Source organism: Triplophysa dalaica, chromosome 6 (genome assembly GCF_015846415.1).
Source record: "Triplophysa dalaica isolate WHDGS20190420 chromosome 6, ASM1584641v1, whole genome shotgun sequence".
Classification (NCBI taxonomy): Eukaryota; Metazoa; Chordata; class Actinopteri; order Cypriniformes; family Nemacheilidae; genus Triplophysa; species Triplophysa dalaica.
In genome coordinates, this window is record NC_079547.1 from 2,414,174 (window position 1) to 2,434,789 (window position 20,616).

Below are 20,616 nucleotides of genomic sequence, written 5' to 3' on the forward strand. Positions count from 1 at the left end.
CCTTCTCTTCATGTATTATAAAAATGGTCTCATTTGTTTCTATTTTTATTTTTATAACCATTTTAAGAGAAACCTAAGATTATGAAAAGCTATGAATAAGCAAACTTGCCCTAATATTCTCCTCTGATAGGCTCAGTCCTCAGCGACCCTACAGAGTACAAGCGGCTTTATCAGCACTGAGGACCTGGGAAATGATGATTCAATCCCTGACATGTCACGGTAACTGAAGGGTCACGGTCAGAGATTGGCTTGACCTCTCAGAATCTGAAACAGCTGAGGTAGAAGCATGCCGTTTTACCAGTTCTGAGATCTATAGCGTGCAGAATCTGGAGGCAATGGGTTCATGAAGCATATAAAGACAAAGGTGGCCACCAAAGACACACCAGCATGTAATTGTATTCCATGTTGGCTTGAAACATCTCAGCAGATCATTCATCTCTCTTTCCATACATCTTTCAACTCTGTTCATCAGATCATCTTATGAATCACAGGCAGCATGAGGCAGCGTACAGTGCTGATGTATGTCGAGATCGGGTGTTTTTTGACCTGTTTATGTGGCTGGATTTTGATCTGTTCTACTCTGGCTACGGAGTACTGGACCTTCTCGGAGGTCGGCTCTGTTGTCCTCACCACCGGCAATTATTATTCCAACCTTTGGATGGACTGTGTGTCAGATACCACAGGAGTTTCTGACTGTAAATACTACCCCTCCATGATGGACCTCTCTGGTGAGACAGTCGATTGAATATTTATTTTTGAATCCTTGTTTAAAAAATGTATTTTCTTTCGCACTTTATTTAAGAAGACGAGATGGATTACAATGTCGCCTTATATTATGACAAGAAAATATTTCGGAAAATTCTGTAATACACTGAAGATGCTCAAATATAACATCCATCCATCCATTTTCTACCGCTTATCCGAACTACCTCGGGTCACGGGGAGCCTGCGCCTATCTCAGGAGTCATCGGGCATCAAGGCAGGATACACCCTGGATGGAGTGCCAACCCATCGCAGGGCACAAATATAACATTTGTTTGTTAATTAATTTGGATATTTTTTGTCATAACACATGCTAACACCATTACAGTATGTCATCGTTTTACACTTATGTGTTTTGTAATTGTTTTAATCAAATATTAATAAATAATTGACCCTAAGACTATAAAGGTTAATCCTTTTAAAACCTTGTCAAATTAAACGAAACATTTAAAGGGACAGTCCACCCGAAAAAGAAAATTCTGCCTTCATCTACTCATCATCAAACCCGTATAAATGTCTCTGTCCTGCTGAACAGAAAGGAAGGTATTTGGAAGAATGTCAGTAACCAACCAACTTTAATCACCCATGTACTGCCATAGTAGGAAATAGAATCCCATGGGAGTAAATGGGGAATGAGATCTGTACAGTTACTGACATTCTTCCAAATATCTTCCGTTGTGTTCAGCAGAACAAAGAAATGTAGGTTTGGAACAATCTGAATGGTGACAGAATTTTCAGTTTTTGTGTGAACTATCCCTTTAAATTTTAAGAAGATTTGTTCAGAAATAAACTTCAATTAAATGACTCCTCTCTTTCCCTCTTTGGCTGTCAGTTTTCCTCCATGTGAGCAGGGCTCTGGCTGTGGTCTCTGTGATTTTGGGCTTCTGGGCGGCTGTGCTTGCTCTCATTGGGATGAAGTGTACCAAGATTGGAGGCTCTGAACTCACTAATGCCAGAATTACGTTTGTGGCTGCGTTGACGTACATGTTATCTGGTGAGAATGGCTGTTTTCGACAAGCATTTGTCACATTATGATTTGGTTAAAATAACATCATGTCTGTTTGGCAGGATTCTGCGGTATGATTGTGTACTCCATGTGGGGCAATAAAGTGCGCTCAGACTTTGTGGATCCATATTACTTAGAGCAAAGGTAACATGATGTTTTTAAGATAGTGAATTTATATGCAAACTGCGATTTCTATGCTAAATGCAGAAAACATGGATGAACCCTGATGGATTTGTGTTTGTTAGGTTTGAGCTGGGTGCCGGCCCTGTTCATCGGTTGGGGGGGATCGTGTCTGGTTATATGTGGAAGTGCAGTCATGTGCTATTTCTCTGGGAGAGAGTCGTTCCCTCGAAAGTATGGCCTGTTTCATTGTTTTTATAGGAGGCGAGATGTATACAGAATCTATCGCATTGACTATCTCTTACTTTTAGGTATACTAAGCAACTCACAAGACCTCCGACCTACATGACGGCACGCACCAGACAGACACACATGTTACCTGGCTCCTATAGAAACACAACAGTGTTCGTGCCTTCTATATACCAATCGCAAGCAGGGAGAAACAAACAGAGTGAGGGCAGGAGAGGAACGCAAGGAAGTCGATACTCAAGACCCCCACGGCCCCCCATTGACTCAACTGTGTGACCCGATGTGAAAAGAAACAACCCACCCTTTCCTCATCCTTTCCTCATCCATTCTCTCACCATCCCCAGAGTTCTCATGAGTTAAACCGGGAAATTAATCAATTTGCTTTTCTCCATCACAGCACCGTCACATCACACATCTGGTTTTGTCTGCGCTATAATGCTAAGATCCTCTGACTCTATACTTACCTCCATATTGGTCCCTGTCTCAATTCGTCTCCTGGTCCTTTGTTCAGATTCTAGTTCTCCACATCTCCAAGAAAACCTGTGAGAGAAAGTACATTGTCCAAGAACTGGGTTTACAGGAACGAAAAATTTCAGTCTTTGAGTCTGTGTTTGCCCTCACACCTGTTTTTTATTCCTTCCTTGGTATTTGTTTGTTCCTTTCTTCTTCGTTGCTTTCCTGTTAGGTTGTTCTTTCCTTCATTTTCATATATATTCATATTATATTTATATATTTTTGGGGGGGTTGTCCTCGTGTTTGCTTTCTTCCTTGTATCCATCCTTCGATGTTTGTTTGCTTCTCTATGTATTTCTTTACGGCTGGTTTCTAAATATTTGTCTGGCTTGAAAAATACCGTTGAGATGTCCTTGTTGGACAACACTTTCACATTATTGACATATTGTGTAGCGTCATATCATTAGATCCGCCATAAGCTTTTTATCATCCTATAGAGAACATACAGTACATGTTAATAGCACTGTCAATGTTTCAAACGATTATGAACAACCAACAGTACACAAGTAATGAAATAATCATCAAACACAAAAAAGACATTTAAATATAGGTGATAGGCATACATTTTTAACATTACAATCCTTTTCCTTTTACATTATCTTCAGTTTTCTTTTCTACATGATCAACAGTTTTTTTTCTACATCATCCATTTTCTTTTCTATTCCTTTTGTCTTCCTGATCAGTGTTCTGACTGTGCTGACAGCTGTGAGAGAGAAATAAAAATCAAAACATCCACTATGACGTTACAGAACAATCGTAAATAAAGTTTTACCTTTTTAACATGATAAAAAATCAGTGTCTTCATTTAAACAGAAAAAGTCTGTTAGGTTAGAGCTAGGGTCCTAAAAATCTATCTGTCAGCAGTGTGTTCAGTGTTAAACTTTTAACATGATTTTAATACGGTAACCGTAGATTAACTGCGATATTTGTTTTAAAATTATAGTAATACAAATGGTAGTCAATTCAGCATCCTTCACTTGTATTATTATAAAATATTGGATAGGTTTAATTCTCATTATATAACAATTTAAACTAACAGATAGATCAATGAAACTGAGCTATTGATTCCTCACGTGTAAACAAGAGGTTCTTCAATAAAACCATCATAGATGATTAGCATGTAGTGCTTGTTCAGGTGATGTAAAAAGGAGTCTTTAAAACATGTGAATGAATGAACAGAATGAATTTAATATATAAAATATGTTACATTACAAAAGTCCTTTGTCATTTGAGGCTACAGTCAAGTTGTATTGCAGAAGAACATGTAATACCTAAACTATCAAAAAAGTGTGAAGACATAATTTTAAAGTGCAATCTCCCTTGTGTGTTCCTCAGTACCAGGTGTACAAGTACCTTGATAATTTTCACTTTTAATTTAGCTATAAAAAGCTGGTTTTGCAGTGATGTCCCTGAATAATCACTAAGCCTGAGGTACAAGATCACTACATATTACAATTATTCAGTTACATAAGGTGTACTGGTTTGTGGATGTTTTGGTATCATTGGATGTTATATTTCATCTGTATCGTCCCAGTCACTGACAGTCACTAAACTGCTCTTCAGAGTGCTGCCGGTTCCAGCGTCTGTAAGGCCTAAGAAACAGATACACGAGTAAGATAATTACTAGTTATGATGACACTATTGTTAAATTAAAGTTCTTTATTAACAAAAAAATCATTATGTATATTTTTTGTATTTTTAAAAGTATTTCCGGCCAAAATGGAATGCTATGTACCTGCTTTCTGTCCTTTAGGTGCGGATGATCCCCAGATGCTAGTGCTGGTGTCCAGACTCTTGTCCAGGCTCCTCCTGATGGGGGCGGGGCTACGGTTGGGTTTGGATACAGCAGGCACGTCCTCCAGAGAGGAGATATCCCAGTCGTCATCATCATCTTCATCTGTGTACTGAAAGACGTGACAACAAATGTTACAACAGCTAAAGCAGGTTTCAATGCATTACATAATCACAAACGTTCAAACACAAGCGCAGGTCGCTTTTAACTGTTTCTTTTACCTTCAGATCTTTCTTTTCATCGTCCTTTATGTTTTTGACAACCGTTGGGCTCTCTTGGAACATATTTACGCCCCCTGCAGGTTTCTTTGGGCCTCGCGCTTCCAGCTGCTTCTCCAGGCTTTTGCCAAGAGCTTTGACATTACCTACAAAAAACACAATATTTTAGATTTATCGTGAAAGACATAATTCTTTTGTTTTTTGAGCGATGCAACAATTCCACATCCTCCTTACTATAAGAAGTCTTCTCCACGTTTCCATTCTGGTCCTTGTGTTTGTTTAGCTGTGAGACGTTGATCTCATCCATCTCGCTGCCGTCCATCCACTCGCTGTCGCTCATGCTCAGTGTGGTCACAGCTGTTCTGTCTGCGGGAGTGGTCGTGTGCGTGGTCGAGGACAGATGTGTTTTGGGCATTTGTGCTTTCACGGTGGTTCGGTTAACCTGGGGAGCTTTCTTCTGTGTTTGAGGGGCTTCTTCCTCAGATTCCTCCTCTTCCTCAGACGTCTCTTCGTCAGAGCTGAATGGAGGCGTTCTGCTAGGGTGGGAGGTAAAACACACGATATAGAGTAAAGACCGCACGATAAAGATCGCATCCTAACCAAACGCGATGCAATTCCTGAGATAAAAAATTTGTTTGTCCATACTGATCGCGAAAAAGGGTCGGGACGCGACAATCAATCACAAAACACAGCCAATCGGAATCGTTTTTCTCTATCCACGCAGACTCGCACGCTGCACAAAGAGAGATGCGTCTTGTTCTCATGACTTCAGTTATGCTTCACCGGATGCTATACTATAATTTCTGAATCTAAAGGTATGTAATCAAATGTTTATATACTGTCTTCATCCATGTTTGGCCATCAATTTTCATGAGGTGCTGAACATCGAATGAGATCGTTGTGTGGGTGGATCTGTCAGCCGCGACGTCGCAGAAATAGAAACCGTTTCGAAAATAGAAATGACCTTTTATCGCATGTCAAGGCGTCACATCGCATTTGGTTAGGACACGGTGTAAGACCATAAAATAAACCCCAAAACATGGATAAGAAAACGAACAAGATAAGGTTTGATTTCGAAAGCTTTTTCAAATGTATTCAAATGAAAGCAGACAGACGTCATGAACAGTATAGTGTTGTTTGTACTGTACTTGTGTTGTTGTAGTAGTGTGGAGGTCTTGGGCTGGGTGCGGGTCCGGATGCGTGGAGTCTGCTGTGGGGTTTGGTGCGGTTTGGGAGCAGGACCTGACATCACACGAGTTACCGTAGATGGAAAACTGCTGGATCTGGGTCTAGATTGAACCACTGTGAAAAAAAAAACTTTATTCAAACCCCAGCGACATCCCAGCTAATAAAAAAAAAGTTTTGTCACCATTCCGAGTAAGTTATAAAAACAACGTAAGAATAACCTTTTTATAATGTTTTTATAATATTGAAAAGAATCATATTGCTAATTTTAACAATTTTGTGTTTGTTGTTTTATTCTCTCTGAGTTTATTTTTTATGTTGCTATTTATTTCTTATTGATCTTGAGGTTTCATGTATTATAGTTTCATTTTTATCTGTTTGTAGTGATCAAATTCAACTCTTTATTTCATTGAACATTGATAATGTTCATAAAATGCTGTTTTTAATGTTACAACAAGAATTTTTTTTATATTTTTGAGAGAGCTTTTCGAGAAATTCTGAGAATGTTCCCTGTTACCCTCCCAAAACAGCCATCTTGATTCTAAACAGCTTTATAGTCACCATAGGGTGTTCACTATCTAATGTGTTAAAGTTAAAATTGTTGGGAGTAAATATAACAACAAGTTCTGACCTTGTTCTAGTTGTTTGGGTTTGGTTGGTTCCTCGGTGTTCCTCTCCTTCACCCTCTGTTCCAGTTTACGGCTGATCTCTATCTGTGCCCCCCTATACGCTGGATCCTCTTCTTCTTTATTCTGACGTTCTGAGTTTATCTGGGCCATGGCGCTCTTATACGCCCCTTTAGAGAGACCTGTGACCCCCTGAACAACAGAACATCAAGGTTACATTCTGTTATGGAGTTTCTGTAGATTATCATGTGGTTTGACACTACCTTGATGCCGAAGTTCATCAATCTGTCATGGAGGTTCTGCTGGGCAGCTACAAGCATGTCTCTCCTTAAGCCCGGGTTCTTTAACAGTTCCTCCACCTGCTGCCTCCACGAGTGGCTCTCTGGATGACGTTCGGAGATGCTTGAGGATTCTGGAAATGCAAGACGAACAAAATTCAGACACTCACCATACATGTTGACATATGCTTTACAATAAATGTCGTCATTCTACAAATGCAGGACATCGGAAATAAAAATGTATGGTGTTACTGCAGTATAAAGACAGTACAAGGACATGAAAAAACACACTAAAAAATAAGTTTTACAGAGGTTCAATTTTATTAGGTTCACAGTAATTAACATTTTAGATAATTTGTCGTTTTCATATATTCTTTTTCGTTTAAATTTGAGCAATTTTGTTGTGTGTTTAGATTTTATTTCTTAAGTATTTATTTGTTCATATTGCTATTTATTTTTAAGTTTGATATATAAGTTTCATTCATTTCAGTTTTATGTATTATTAGTTATTATTTTGGTGCCTCAAATTAAACTTTTTTAATTTAGTGCTCAGGCAACATTTCAAATGTTCAAATAATATCTAGGCCTTTTTATATTTGATTTAAATGCAAAGGAAAGCTTTAATAGTTAGTTAAGTTTATTTAACTTTAACAACTCTGCATCGATGCATATCTATAAAAACTATCGTCTACAACAGTATTTTTTTGTTTTTTTCAAAGACTACAACTGTTAAACACGATATGACATTATTTTTTTAAAATCAAAGTCATACTTAAATATGAAGAATTTTTTTTTTTACAAAAATACAATTGTAGACTTGTAGATTGTAAAATGTAGCCATGAATCAAACACAGGCAAAACATCAAATAAAAAAGAACAAACACTGCTCTCACTACATCTCCTGCCTCTGTCTCTTCCTCTAACCTGTGCAATGAATACACACGTGCTGATACTTCTGCATTAATTGAGCAGACATGTGCTGTTTTGGATTAACGTCTGTGAAATAGGAACATCTTAAGTATAGCGGCATGCTGACAGACTGAAAACAACAGGCCTCAGCGACGGATCCATGCAGACAGCATGCGGGCAAGCCACAGACCACTACACTCCATCACATTTACCTTTATCTTCCTCAGACAGCTCCACTATAGGATCCAACGTATGAACCGAGTTGAACTGCTCTAATATGACAGCACAGAGAGCAAGAGGTTACGAATGGACCGAAACGTGTTTGCTGGGAGACTGTACGCTGATGCGTTGAGACTGACCAATAATAGGTTTTGCTGATTTTAACAATTTTATTGTTATTAAATATCACAACCTATAAACACTAACAGGAAAATACAGTGTAGTAACACCTAGATAAAAAAAAATGTGCGATGATATGAAATGTCGTAATGCCCCCTAGGACATGGTGTGTAAATTGATGGGAATTAACTGGCCGATGTTCAGTGAAAATGCAAACTTAACAGTCTAAAAACATATTATTCAGGGACTGTGATGATAACAGGTCTTACTAAACTAAACAGAAAATGTACACACGATGACTTACCACTGACCATCACTTTAGCTTTTGTCTCTGGAGCCGGGACAGCAACTACTAAAACATGAATAAAAATGTACACTTAGAAATAGGGCTGATCAACGATTAATCGTGATTAATCTCATCCAGAATAAAAGTTTGCAATGTACATATCAATTTTGGTATTTACACACACACTTGTATATATTTAGAAAATATTTGCGTTAATATATTTATATCACTTTTAAATTATATTTAAACATTGATTACATAAAATTGATATAATTCCACAAGTCGTTTGCAACTCTTGTTTTTCTTCTGTTGTTGTGGTGCGTTAATTTAAAAAAGGATCTTCATACAAAATGTTTCGCACTCACAAATACAAACTGTGGTTTGATACATTGACTTTAGCCGAAACGTCTGCGTCTTTGTCCTCCAATGATTGAATAAAACACCAAAATACTTTGTATCTCTGTGAGACTGAAAGATTTTGTATGTATAAAATGTATATCTATTTTTTTATATATATACCTGTAGGTGTATGTGTTTATCAATACAATAGTACATACATATTTTATGTAAACGACAACTTTTATTCTGGATGCGATGAATCATTAAACAGCCCTACAAATCTTCATGATTCTTTAAAAGGGAAAATAAAACAGTTATACGAAGTTCTACTGAGTAAATATGTTCACATACTGTCACGTTGAACTAATACTGTTGGAGGCCTCGATGAGATCTGTTTCATCTGTGACAGAAACAAAACAAATAAGTAATTTGTTTCCAAAGTGCACATTACCAATATTGTACATTATTCTTTGGCCATCATTTTCTATTTTAATCTAAAAACGATTTCATTTATTTTTCACCAAAAAGATGAAAGACGACTGTATAGGATAACTGCTCATATTTTCCAGCCGTACAGTTCCTGTAGATTAGAGCTGTGGACGGCAGCAGTAATACAGGAAATCCTGAACACACGAGACTCTTCCTGTGGCGCTGGACTTCAGTACTGACCTGCTTATTATGTGTAGTAACAATCTGCTGCTGCTCCTGAAGCCTGAGGCTCAATTCCTGCACCTGACGCCTGGTCTCCTCTCTCCCTTCTGACACCACACGCCGCAGGTTTGACAGCTCCTCCTGAAGCTGAAACAACACACAGAGCAAAAAAATCGGTCAACCTGTATGAAATTCTTCTATGAAACCTCTGATTTACATATTACAATGAACACACGGTACCAACCAGATTCTTCTCGCTGTCATGTTTCTCCTTCTGTTTTTGCATTTTGTCGGACCACTTCACCTCCTGAATAGTGAAACAACTCTTATTAATAGACCATTTCATCAGACGCACGCGCCGGGACTGCAGCCAACTTCTGGTCTGTGTTTGGCTAGTGTCTACCTTTTTAATATGAGTATTCAGATTTTATTTTAGTTAATATAAATTTCTATTATTATTTTATTGTTTAACAATTGCATTAAATTAACTTTTTGTTGAATTTAGTTGTATGTTCATTTTATTAAATAAACAATTTGTTGAAAAAGCCTGTAATTTTGAAACCATATGGTACATCTAGTGGTTGAGTTTGGTATCGCAGTCTAAATGAAAAATATTGGAGAGACAAGTTTAGCCAAGTAAGCGTTCTTCTCGGTTTCTTTTGGTTGTTATCAGAAATAATCTTCAGGCACTCTATTGTTAGGGAATGTGTACTGGAAGTTACGGGCAGTCCACGATCGAGCGTATGCGCAGTAACGTTTGTTTATGTTGTCACTGTGAAACCGTTTACACATGAAGTGATTTGAAATTAAAGATGTGCTTTTCATGTACTAAACCGTCTGAAAGTTACTGAAAGTATTTCTTACCTGTTTGTGGAGTTTCTGCTGAAGTTTAACAAACTCCTGCCAGTGTTCATTGCTGGCTGGCGAACCAGACTGTGTCGCTGCGACTTCCTGTTTATTATTCTGATTCAATTTCAGCAGCTCCTGAGAAAAACAAAAAATTCAAAGAAATATATGTGCAACGTGTGCCACAAAAGTCACCTGTTTTGACCTTTTTCGTGTTTTACTGGCGTAAACCAACAAACTTCCATACGTTTTCTAGGTTCCTGTTCCTCTGATGCATTGAATCCATGTCGCGCTGACACGCTTGCTTGACTTCATCTATTTTGCTGTTCATTCGTATGTATTCATCTTCTTTCCAGCTGTCCAATAGTCTCTTAAACTCCTCCTGTCTCTGAACGAGCTCTTTCTCCTGGAGGAAAGCAATATACTGATTCAAATACTGACAAATTATACCATTTAAGACTTGAGTTTTTAAAGGTATAGTTCACTTTTGAATTAAAATTGTATCCTTAGTTATTCACGCTCATGTCATCTAAGACGTCCAAGTCTTTATTTCTTCTGTAGAAACTAATCCAAGGTTGTTGAGGAAAACATTTCCGGAACTGAACCGTCTTCCTTCTTACCACTTGTAAACAACGGGTCAGTACATACGTTTACGTCAGACCTTTCCAGCATGGTTACGTATTACGGGAAGTCGTGAACGCGCAACGCGGGGGTGCAAGCCGTGTATTTGTGGTCAAAAAGAACAAAAAGTAGAATTTTTTGCAAGAAAAAACCCAAATTCATCAGCTGGTTAAAGTTGAGAAGAAACTGAAATTTGGACATTAAATCAGGTTGCCCCACATTAAATCCACTATATGGAGGAAGATCCGAAAATGCTAACAACCCTGGATTAGTTTCAACAGAAGAAATAAAAACATGGATGTCTCGGATGACTAAACATTTTAATTCTAAAGTAAACTTTTCCTTTAATACCGGCTCTTCCGTACCTGTTTAGCATTGTAGTCTTTCTGCTGTGTCTCCATTTGGGACGTGACCAGTGTCAACTGCTCTTGAAGTTTGTTGATCTCCTCTTGTAACTTTATGGTCTGGATCTTTTTTTTGTTGTCCGTCATTAGCTCTGAAATACATGGCACATTTAAATGAAACATAATACAAAACAGGCATTGTGTTGTGAAGTGATTCAGCGCACGGTTTAAACTCACTGATGTCAAACTCCGTTGAATGTCTGCGTTGCATGTGACTCTGCAGGAAGGAGATGTTCATGAAGGCTTTCTCACAATGTTGGCACTGAAAAACAAAATCAGGATCTTTACGTTAATTTGCATCACACTGTATATATAATATGACAAGAAATGTAAATTTGATGATTTATGATAAATTGATAAAAAATTCACTGGAAATTAAACCCGTAACATTGGCATCGCCAAAGTGCCTTCCTGAAATGCCAAAGTGCCAAATGCTCCTTTGACAGCATCTATCATAATTCCCTTTAATTTGACAAAAAAAAAGAGGAACAAGGCCCAACTTTTCTTTTTCTAGGTGAAATATTTGAGGACACAAATATTTAAGTCAAAAACGCCCAGCAGAACCGTTGCTGAAGGTCAAACTATACATGAGCCCGGCTCAGGTGACAGACAGATGCCCAAACACCTCAGCACAGCTGTCACTCACACTCAACCCAAGGATGATACCAAGAGACACCGTGGGCACGTTGCCATGGAAACACCGGGTGGCTGAGAAATAATGATGCAGGTTTCTCCCGCTCTACCTCTGGCTGCGTGGCACGCTCCGGTTCATCCGCAGACGAGGAGAGAAAATCTACAGAGCCGCACATCACACACCACATTTAGCAGCCGAAGTGGCCGTCTGGTGCTCTCATTCATATTTAACCACACTGACACTGATACCCTCACAAACTGGGAAAACTGGCTCCAACTGCCAGACTGTTTCTGTAAGGGGCTGTATCCACCGAGGCGCATTTACACAGCTGAAAACGGCAGAAGCTCGGCTGAAAACGCCCACTGCAGCGTTCTACCTAAAGTTGATCATTTTTCAACTCTGGGCGCCCGGTCGAACGCTGGCGTTGATCGCGGGAAAAGCGCATAGCCCCAGCGCTGAGCGCGGAACAAAAACATCAATTGATGGTTTTTTTTAACTGCCATAACTTTCCCGATGAACTGTGAAATGCAATTATGTGTTTAAAGAATCAGGGCAAACAGGGTTTCATCTGTGTTAATCTGCAGCCTCGGCAGGTGCTGGAATAAACCCAAAACAATGTATTACAGAACCAGCTGAATCTCACTAAACTGTCACGGCCCCATCTATCATTAAAACAAGTGACATTTGACAAAATAATGTATATTATTGAAACTGTTATGGTTTAAATTGAATCAAAAATCACTGTATTAACAGTACAATTTAACAAATGATTAATATGAATAGATTTGTTTTCAATTACTGGTTGTGATATTCCATGAGGCAAAGACATTTGGTCTTTTGGAGATTGTTGACATTGTCTTATCAAGATTATTATAGTTATCTAAAACTAAAACTATTACAATACTTCTGTTAATTGAAATCACATAAAATATTGGCCTTAATATTAGTTGAAAAATAATAAATGTTGCTTTAATGTAAAATTTAAATAAGCTTGAGTCATTTAAAATTGTAACATAAGATCAAAACAAAAAATCGAAAATGAATTATACAATAAACAAGTAAACGATGAAACTACATAACAAATGTGGAAACAAAGAAAATAAAAACCTTGTCAAAATAACTACAACTAATTTTGAAACTACAAAACTATAACTGTGTAATAATTGTGTTTTATAACTATGTACATATTTCTTTGTAAATATTACTTAAATATCCGCTCTTTACTATATTAAATTATATACACCTCTTCGGATAATTTAAAGAATGGTAGTTCAACGCTCGCCCTGAACTGTCTCTATCATTTACACAAATGTTTGTACAAAAATATTTATAACTGATTCAAAATGTTTAGGTTTAATTATATATGTAAAATTAAAAACAACATTAAATAAGAAAAAACTGAATCCAGAAGTGCTTTTGGGCCAGTGTTTACATCTTGCAAAGTGGTCTATATATTGGATTACGTCATACATCAGCCCCCCTGCTCCAGTAATATCAGCTATTTATATAATGCCATTTACTATTTATAATTATTTTAAAGTTTTCAACAATTATTCTTTTTCTTACCTCTCTAGTATATATTTCTTATGGCCTTATATTTCTTATTCCTCAACTGTGTATTCTACAATGTCTGTTCTGCAAAGCCGTTTCCAATATTCTAAAAGCGCTGTGTAAATACTTTGATGAAAAATAAAAATAATATTTACGACTCCTGCTCTGTTAGATTAAAACATCCATGTGTGCTGCTTGGATGCCGTCAGGTGCCTGTGCTTCTCCTAGTAACCACATGAAACATCAGGCGTTGCCTTGGCAACAGCTGCCCACTATCAGGGATGACAGTAACACGCAATAGACAAATAACTGATATAGCCTTATCATCACAGGTCTCAAACACATGAAACAGACTTTCAGACAAGAAACGTTCAGAAATAAATGCACCGAGCAATTAAACAGCAATGAAAAGCATTGAGGGGGAGGGAGACGGGGGGCAGGGCGCTTTGATTTGTTCCTCCACTTAAATCTCTTTTATAAGTGGAGGACAAGTCATCGTCGCCAGCTGACACCATCTGCTCCACTTGCCAAATCCTGAACGCTGTTTCCAAAAAACAAAGCTTCTGGTGATTAGCTAATCCTGTCCCGACCTGCAGGCGTGATTATGGACTGTGTCAGACAACACTTATGTAGGCTGAATACTGTTTTGCATACTGTACTGATGAAGTACATACCTGAGGTGTGATAAAGCGTAAACACCAGATATACCAATGTGAGCTGATAGCACATCGTAGAGCCATTGCAAGCCAACTGTTTTTGTGTAATGCAAGGCATTGTGGGTAATATTTGTCCAAAAAGTATGCATGGGTGCATGGATTATTACCCAATGAAATACTATAATAGATGATCTATTCCGTACTAATATATACTTTACAAATTGTGAAAAGTGAACAAATGGGAATTCTGGTTGAAGAACTTCACATTGCATCATTTTTGTAATCCCACTGGAAAAAAATACACGGAAAAACACTTCACGCCATCAAACGGTGACAAATACACCTCCGTTTCCTCGGGTTAGTGAACTGGCAGACCGTGGGGGGAGGTGACGGCAACAATGAAAATGCTAATACAAACATTCACACCCCAGCACAGACCTTGTGGTAGTTGGCACTCATCCCGGCGTTAAACATGGCTTGCTGAGAGGTGATGATCTTCTTCCTCTGCTTCAGTTCGTCCTTCAAGTTTTTTGCATCCTGGCTCTTTTTCTGCAGCTGGACGCACAGCTGCTCCGTCTCCTTGGCCGCCGCCACCAGCCTCTCCTCGGCCGCCTGCAGGCTGATGCTGAGACAGTCCTGGGAGTGAAGCAGGTATTCCACCGTGAGCTGAGCCAGCCGGAAGAGCTTGATCAGAGCCGGGTCCACGGGGCTCTGACAGCGGGGGCAACGCTCGCCCTCCACGTTACAAAACGTCACCGCCGTGATGTGCTCCTGCAAAGCGTCGAAGTCCATTTCGCAAGCCACCCGGTCCACATCAACGGCGTTGAAGCGACGCCAGTCCACGCTCTCGCGCCGAGCTCGGAATTTGAAGGGCGGGGGGACGACGGTGCCGACGGTACCGACTCCAGATGAGGTGAGGGGTCCAGACATGGCAGGTCTGTTCTGGCTGCCGGAGGAGGGCTGACTCTGAGGAGAGCACAGGAGAGACGGGATCCCTGCCGAGGAATGAGTTCCCGGGGGATCGCTGGGGTACGGGTAGTAGACGTTCTCGTGAAACGGCTGAGGAGAAAACAAAGGTCAGGTGAATTCTACAACAGACACACGGATTCAAGTGACATCTGAAGGATTCTCAAGGTCGCACACGAAGATATCTGGATTTTTCCCAATTGATTCAAGCACTGCTGCTAATGGTTACCAGCTAACACACCTCCACATGACTGTGATCATATAAAACACGATATATATTAACCAATAACATGATTCAATCGTCGAGAAACGCATAAAATCCACCTTATGTTGTTGATTCGTGGTGGTCGTCTTACCATCTTGCGGTTCTTGTGAAGTATTGATGTTTGATCAGAGCGGCGCGCGCCACCGCTGCCGTGTCAGAGAGCGTCCTGCACGTTTCTATGGAAACAAGGGCGCGTGTCCCAGTTTGCACAGCACACTGTAGGAGAGAAGAGGAAACAAGCACGTGTCTGTTAAAAGATCTTTAGGATTATAATGAATTATTACACTATTCAATACATGTAAACACCAAATTTATGCTCATGCCCGTAACGAATGCGTTCGGTAATGCTTAGAAAATAAGCCCCAATTTAACTGTATTATTAATTGTAGTAAAACCATAATAAACACAGATTGACAATAACCATCATATTTATATCAAAACTAGTATAATGCAAATGCGTATTCCAACAAAAAACATGTTTTTTTTACTTTTACTAAAAAAACAGGATTCATTTTCCCCGGTTAAGTTAATTCAAATTTTATGCATATTATGTTAGAAGTATTTCACATTCTAATGTTTACAATACACTTTATTTTATTTAAGGAACGTTTTATTTAGTGTTTTAAAAGCAACACAACGTGATGTGTAAACAATATAAGAGGTTAATATCACTTTTGTGTTGTTCGGTTTTTGCATTATTGGATGCTGTATTTGTTTACATGTGTTTTATTCTAATGTTTAAGTTTAACGCTGTTAAAGCAGTATTAAAAAGTTGTTTATATGTTCAAAGAAATCATCCCAATTTAAAGGGAAAACAATGACGTGTAAACATAAGACAACCTTTTTTTTGCATTGTTGTAAATACGAACTTTATTTTCTTCAAGCAAAATCCCTTTAGACGTTTCGATATATAATGCAATCTTGATGTGTAATGGCTATACAGTTACATACCGAGTCTTAAAATTTCTTTCAGCAGAAATGTTCCAGTCTGCGTCTCAGATTTACTGCCCCTTCCTTCAAAACATCTCAAGTCGGGACAAGCTCCTTTACGAACAAAAGAGGGGCACGAATCAAAGCGGACGGTTAAGAAGGCAACCAGAGAAAAGGAGACTCCAATATATCTCACCGCAATCCGACATCCCATCTGAACACCATGAACCTTATCAGCCATCTTTACAGCAAAGCACAAAGTTTTGCGACTCTTGAGTAACGGGAAGAACTGATGTAATGGCTCTTACCTATCTGCAAAAAGTTATTTGCGATCAATCCACACAGAATCGCGTTATTCATCCGAGAGTCTCATCCACCTCCGCGATCCAAAGTCGACGTTAATCAAAGTTTAGTTTTTGTAGGCAAGCAACGTACGATCCCCCAAAAGTGTGCGATCCGGACCCACGTGACGTCACACAGCGCATTCCTGGCTCGCGCCTCGGCGCATCTCCGGGGTTCGAGGAGGGGGAAGGGCACGCGCAGAAAACTCTGACAACTGTTTGTTTTATATATTTGTTTATTTACGTATAAGCATTCTAAAATATGTTCTCTTTAAACCGTCAGAAAAGCGTTTATTAAAAATTGTACCAATTCAACCAACAGAGTGACATGTAATTGTTTTCTTGGTAAACTGCGCCATCTAGTGGTGTTTAATGGATGCTTTCTTTCTTTCTTTCTTTCTGCCATTAAACAATGAAAACAAAGTTGATTCCCGAACTTGGCACAGGTAATAGTTTGCACCCCAGTATTCTGAAGGAAGTGATTATATTTATCCTTTACTATAAATCTTGGAGAAAACTTAAATAGTGCATGAACATGATTTGACTTGCGGTTCAAAACGCCATTATCGCCTAGGTGGGGTGCAAAAATGAATCTATGCACCAGTGGGTATACGGCTATTTATGCCATCGTGCTGAATGTGTAGAATATAAAGCAGAATGTACATAATGTATACACAGAGGTGCAAATAACATCTGCCTTTGAACAATATGAAACATTTCAGATTGAATAGATCAGAAACATGAGATTAATTCTTGATATTTTTGCCTAAACAAACACATTATGCATCTTTAGACAATATTGAGTTGTAGCCTAATGGTATGCAATAGCAAATTCTTATTTTTTATTGATTTACAGCATAAGCAGGTAGGAAAACAGGTCAACTTCAAGTACAGTATTTCAGGGCATCCTTGTCAAATTACATAGCTGCTTGCTAACAGATTACTATTAATTATAAGCAGAAACATTCATGTTAAATGTTGTGAAAAGTGCTTTACAGAACAATGTGAATTGAAAAAAAGAATGAATAATCCTGATATAGCAGTGACGTCATTAACAGGTTTCAGAGAACAGTGATGTCATCGCCCGGTCTCAGACCAGTGATGTCATATTGCCTACTGCGGCCTTTGTTTCTGAGCTGATTTGAAAATGTGACATTATTTCACTTTCCACATATTCCACTCTCCCCAAAATCTGCCAATTTAATATCACCTGTGATATACAAACACAACATCCAGTGTTCCTTCTTATCTACAGCAGTAAAAACCGCAGTGTTAGAGGATAGGTTCAATGCAACTGAAGTACGTGTACACCTGCAACCTATGTATACTGTATATACATAAAAATATATTTGTAAATGGATTTAATTGAATACATTTACTTTTAACCTTTATGAGATACTGTAAACTCAACACTGTTATACTCCACAGAGGGTTCTTTTGAGAAAACCATCAGGATTAGACGCACTCAACAAAGCCCGTTTTCCAAGTTGTCACACAGCTGAGTCTATGGGAGGCGGCGGGGGTCGACTTTCTTGTGTTTCCCTCCTGCCTGTTCTCAATTGACTTCCTCTGCTTTCTCCTTGTGATTGGTATATAGAAGGCACGATTACTGTTGTGGGTCTAGAGGAGCCCGGCAGCATGTACAACCGTCTGGTACGAGCCGTCATGTAAATCGGGGGTCTTCTGGGTTTTGCTTTTAATCTGAGCAGAAGACAAAACATCCATTATACCGTTTTCTGATCGACTTCTGTTCAATCTATACAATGATGTGAGTCAGACCTCTGAGGGAACGACTCTCTCCCAGAGAAGTAGCACATGACTGCACTTCCACAAATAATCAGACACGATCCTCCCCAACCGATGAACAGACCCGCACCCAGCTCAGACCTGACAAACACAAATCCAGCAGTGTGAAGGCATCATGTTTAACTTCACGTGTAAACATAATAAAAGACGCCATATTGACATACTTAATTTCTAGGAAATATGGATCCAAAAATTCTACGCGCGTCTTCTCTCCCCACCAGGAGTACACTATCATCCCACAGAACCCTGTGAAACAGATGTTGCAAGGAATGACAGTAAATCTGGAACGCATTTGTGCTATACTTTGTTATAATCAAAACTTTTAATTAGACTATTGTGGTTGTAAAATGCTTATGAAAGAAAAACCAAATCAAATGTATTCAAGCTACACCATTTTTACCATCATGTGTGCTCCTGGGAATCTACATGAACACTCAATTCATGCTTTGTAAATACTTGTAAAGAAAAGTCCCCACCAGATAACATGTACGTCAAAGCCGCCGCAAACGTAACTCTGGCGTTAATGAGTTCAGAGCCTCCAATCTTGGTACACTTCATCCCAATGAGAGCAAGCACAGCCGCCCAGAAGCCCAAAATCACAGAGACCACAGCCAGAGCCCTGCTCACATGGAGGAAAACTGACAGCCAGACAGAGAGATACTAAATAACAAACCTGCAATAATCCATTTACACCCAAACCAAGACACGACGTCTCAGTTTCAACAGACTTACCAGAAAGGTTCATCATGGAGGGGAAATATCTGCAGTCAGAAACCCCTGTGGAGTCTGCGAGACAGTCCATCCACAGGTTGGAATAATACATACCGGCATTGAGAACCACTTCAGCGCTTTCAGAAACGATCCAGTATTCAGTGGCCATAGTAGAACAGATTAAAATCCAGCCACAGAGACAGGATACAAAACAACCCATCTCTATGTACATCACAACTGTTCGCTGCATGATGATGATGTGTTGATCTTCTGTTTGTAGTAACTGCTTTTTGCATTTTACAGACTGGAAAAACGACATGGTTTCACCTCATCAGCAGTTTCTTATTCCCAGAGACCGTTCCTAGTCTGTCTACTTACTATAACTAGTTTGTTTATGCAACAGAACAGCATTTCTGAAAGAGATACAAAGGCACATTTAAATCTTATTTAAAGCACTTAAAGCACAAATCCCAAGATTTAAAAACTATAGTAGTAGTAAAATATAATAATAGTAATAAAAATAGTAGTAGTAGGAGATGAACATAAAAAATAAAGGTACAGAATATATAGAATTCTGATATGAAACAGATTCAATATATAAAATGACTTTAGCTTGTATTTTGGTTTACATTTTTAATTGATCTAAAATATTATGTATTTTGTTTCTTATATTTTATATATATATATATTTTTTTAAATTAATATTTTGATTTGTCTTAGTAAAACATGAACTTCAAATTATTTGGTTTGGTAATTTGGTTTCAGACAGACTTCCAATGCACTTTAACATTATGTCCAATGAACTAGAACAATTTCAAGCAAGCTTGAACATAATATACTTTAGACTGTAATTAACCAACCTTTTGACAATGATTGGTTCTCAGTAAAAAAGAAATGTAATAATTGCTCCATTAGACAACTCTCATGAAAGTCATCGATATTTTTGATATCTCTGACAGAACATCAGCTGGTTGTTGCTTTTGACGTGTCCTGGGAATATTGCATTCTTCGTTGCATTATGATGTTTATCCATATAAAATTTCACATAACACGTACTGTTTATGTATAAACAATATTAAGAAAAAGAGGAGAAGCGAGATAAGAAGTTCAAATAACAAAATAAAGATGAGTCAACTGTATGTAGAGCAGATCATGTTTAGATAAGAAGTGTGTAAACACTTTGGCTCTGTTTGTTTGAAAGCGAGGGATTAGATATATATATAAATGTGACTATGTGTATGCTAGAAAAATACACTTCATGACTTGCACATGTTTCAGTGTGATACAGTATGCTGTAACACGTGTCATGTTTTTTGGAGGGGTCCTGTAAGAAATACACTTCTAAACTAGTCAGAAATAAATTGATCAGTACACTTTAGGACCCCATTGAATCTGCCTGGGACCCCAATCTTTAACTTTTTTCCTATAGCGTGTTTCTTTTTTTTATTTCACCCTGGTCACAAACAAGCTTCTGGCTCAGCTCCAGCCACCTAAAGTGTTCCCATTAAAGCCAAACAGTCATCAGCGACCAACCATCATTTCTCAAACAGCTCTTCCAGTTTTCCCTTCCTGGAATACTCAATTACCCGCCCCTTATTTAATAAAATACAGC

General features: G+C 38.5%; 2 protein-coding genes and 1 pseudogene across 8 annotated transcripts; 1 reads left to right on the forward strand and 2 right to left on the reverse strand.

Annotated features, from left to right (window-relative positions):
- The first annotated feature begins 496 nt into the window (after positions 1 to 496).
- Positions 497 to 2,413, forward strand: LOC130424432 (claudin-10-like; annotated as a pseudogene).
- Positions 2,414 to 3,814: 1,401 nt separating this feature from the next.
- On the reverse strand, positions 3,815 to 16,713 carry dzip1 (DAZ interacting zinc finger protein 1). Of its 7 annotated transcripts, none has more exons than XM_056751483.1 (20): positions 16,455 to 16,713; positions 16,168 to 16,260; positions 15,308 to 15,432; positions 14,424 to 15,044; positions 11,322 to 11,406; positions 11,106 to 11,236; positions 10,367 to 10,525; positions 10,138 to 10,257; positions 9,518 to 9,580; positions 9,292 to 9,420; positions 8,974 to 9,022; positions 8,302 to 8,346; positions 7,871 to 7,930; positions 6,735 to 6,883; positions 6,477 to 6,663; positions 5,809 to 5,962; positions 4,895 to 5,196; positions 4,664 to 4,806; positions 4,386 to 4,554; positions 3,815 to 4,242 (listed from the first exon to the last, which is right to left on the reverse strand). In XM_056751483.1, the coding sequence occupies exons 3-20, from the start codon at positions 15,308 to 15,310 to the stop codon at positions 4,160 to 4,162; spliced, it is 2,652 nt and encodes an 883-aa protein (XP_056607461.1). In that variant the 5' UTR covers positions 15,311 to 15,432; positions 16,168 to 16,260; positions 16,455 to 16,713; the 3' UTR covers positions 3,815 to 4,159. The 7 variants fall into 7 exon arrangements, with proteins under 7 accessions (XP_056607461.1, XP_056607460.1, XP_056607458.1 ...); XM_056751482.1 differs by having other exon boundaries at positions 4,895 to 5,193; positions 8,302 to 8,349; positions 16,455 to 16,712; XM_056751480.1 differs by having other exon boundaries at positions 8,302 to 8,349; positions 16,455 to 16,712.
- A 651-nt stretch (positions 16,714 to 17,364) lies between these two features.
- On the reverse strand, positions 17,365 to 19,251 carry LOC130424923 (claudin-10-like). Its single transcript, XM_056750911.1, has 5 exons — positions 19,026 to 19,251; positions 18,770 to 18,931; positions 18,458 to 18,539; positions 18,267 to 18,374; positions 17,365 to 18,188 (listed from the first exon to the last, which is right to left on the reverse strand). Exons 1-5 carry the CDS (start codon positions 19,234 to 19,236, stop codon positions 17,978 to 17,980), a joined length of 774 nt encoding a protein of 257 aa, XP_056606889.1. The 5' UTR covers positions 19,237 to 19,251; the 3' UTR covers positions 17,365 to 17,977.
- Positions 19,252 to 20,616: the final 1,365 nt, after the last annotated feature.

What these genes read in the sequence shown, in the direction of transcription:
- dzip1 (XM_056751481.1), bottom strand. An exon ending in AAGACTACAATGCTAAACAG is followed by an intron (nt 10,526 to 11,105) that starts GTACGGAAGAGC and finishes GCTTTCCTCCAG; the next exon opens with GAGAAAGAGCTCGTTCAGAG. An exon ending in ATGACAGCGAGAAGAATCTG is followed by an intron (nt 9,421 to 9,517) that starts GTTGGTACCGTG and finishes GTGTTGTTTCAG; the next exon opens with CTTCAGGAGGAGCTGTCAAA.
- LOC130424923 (XM_056750911.1), bottom strand. Translation starts at nt 19,236, where the DNA reads ATGTACATAGAGATGGGTTGTTTTGTATCCTGTCTCTGTGGCTGGATT. An exon ending in CTCCATGATGAACCTTTCTG is followed by an intron (nt 18,932 to 19,025) that starts GTAAGTCTGTTG and finishes TCTGGCTGTCAG; the next exon opens with TTTTCCTCCATGTGAGCAGG. An exon ending in AGAGAGTCGTTCCCTCAGAG is followed by an intron (nt 18,189 to 18,266) that starts GTCTGACTCACA and finishes TCTTCTGCTCAG; the next exon opens with ATTAAAAGCAAAACCCAGAA.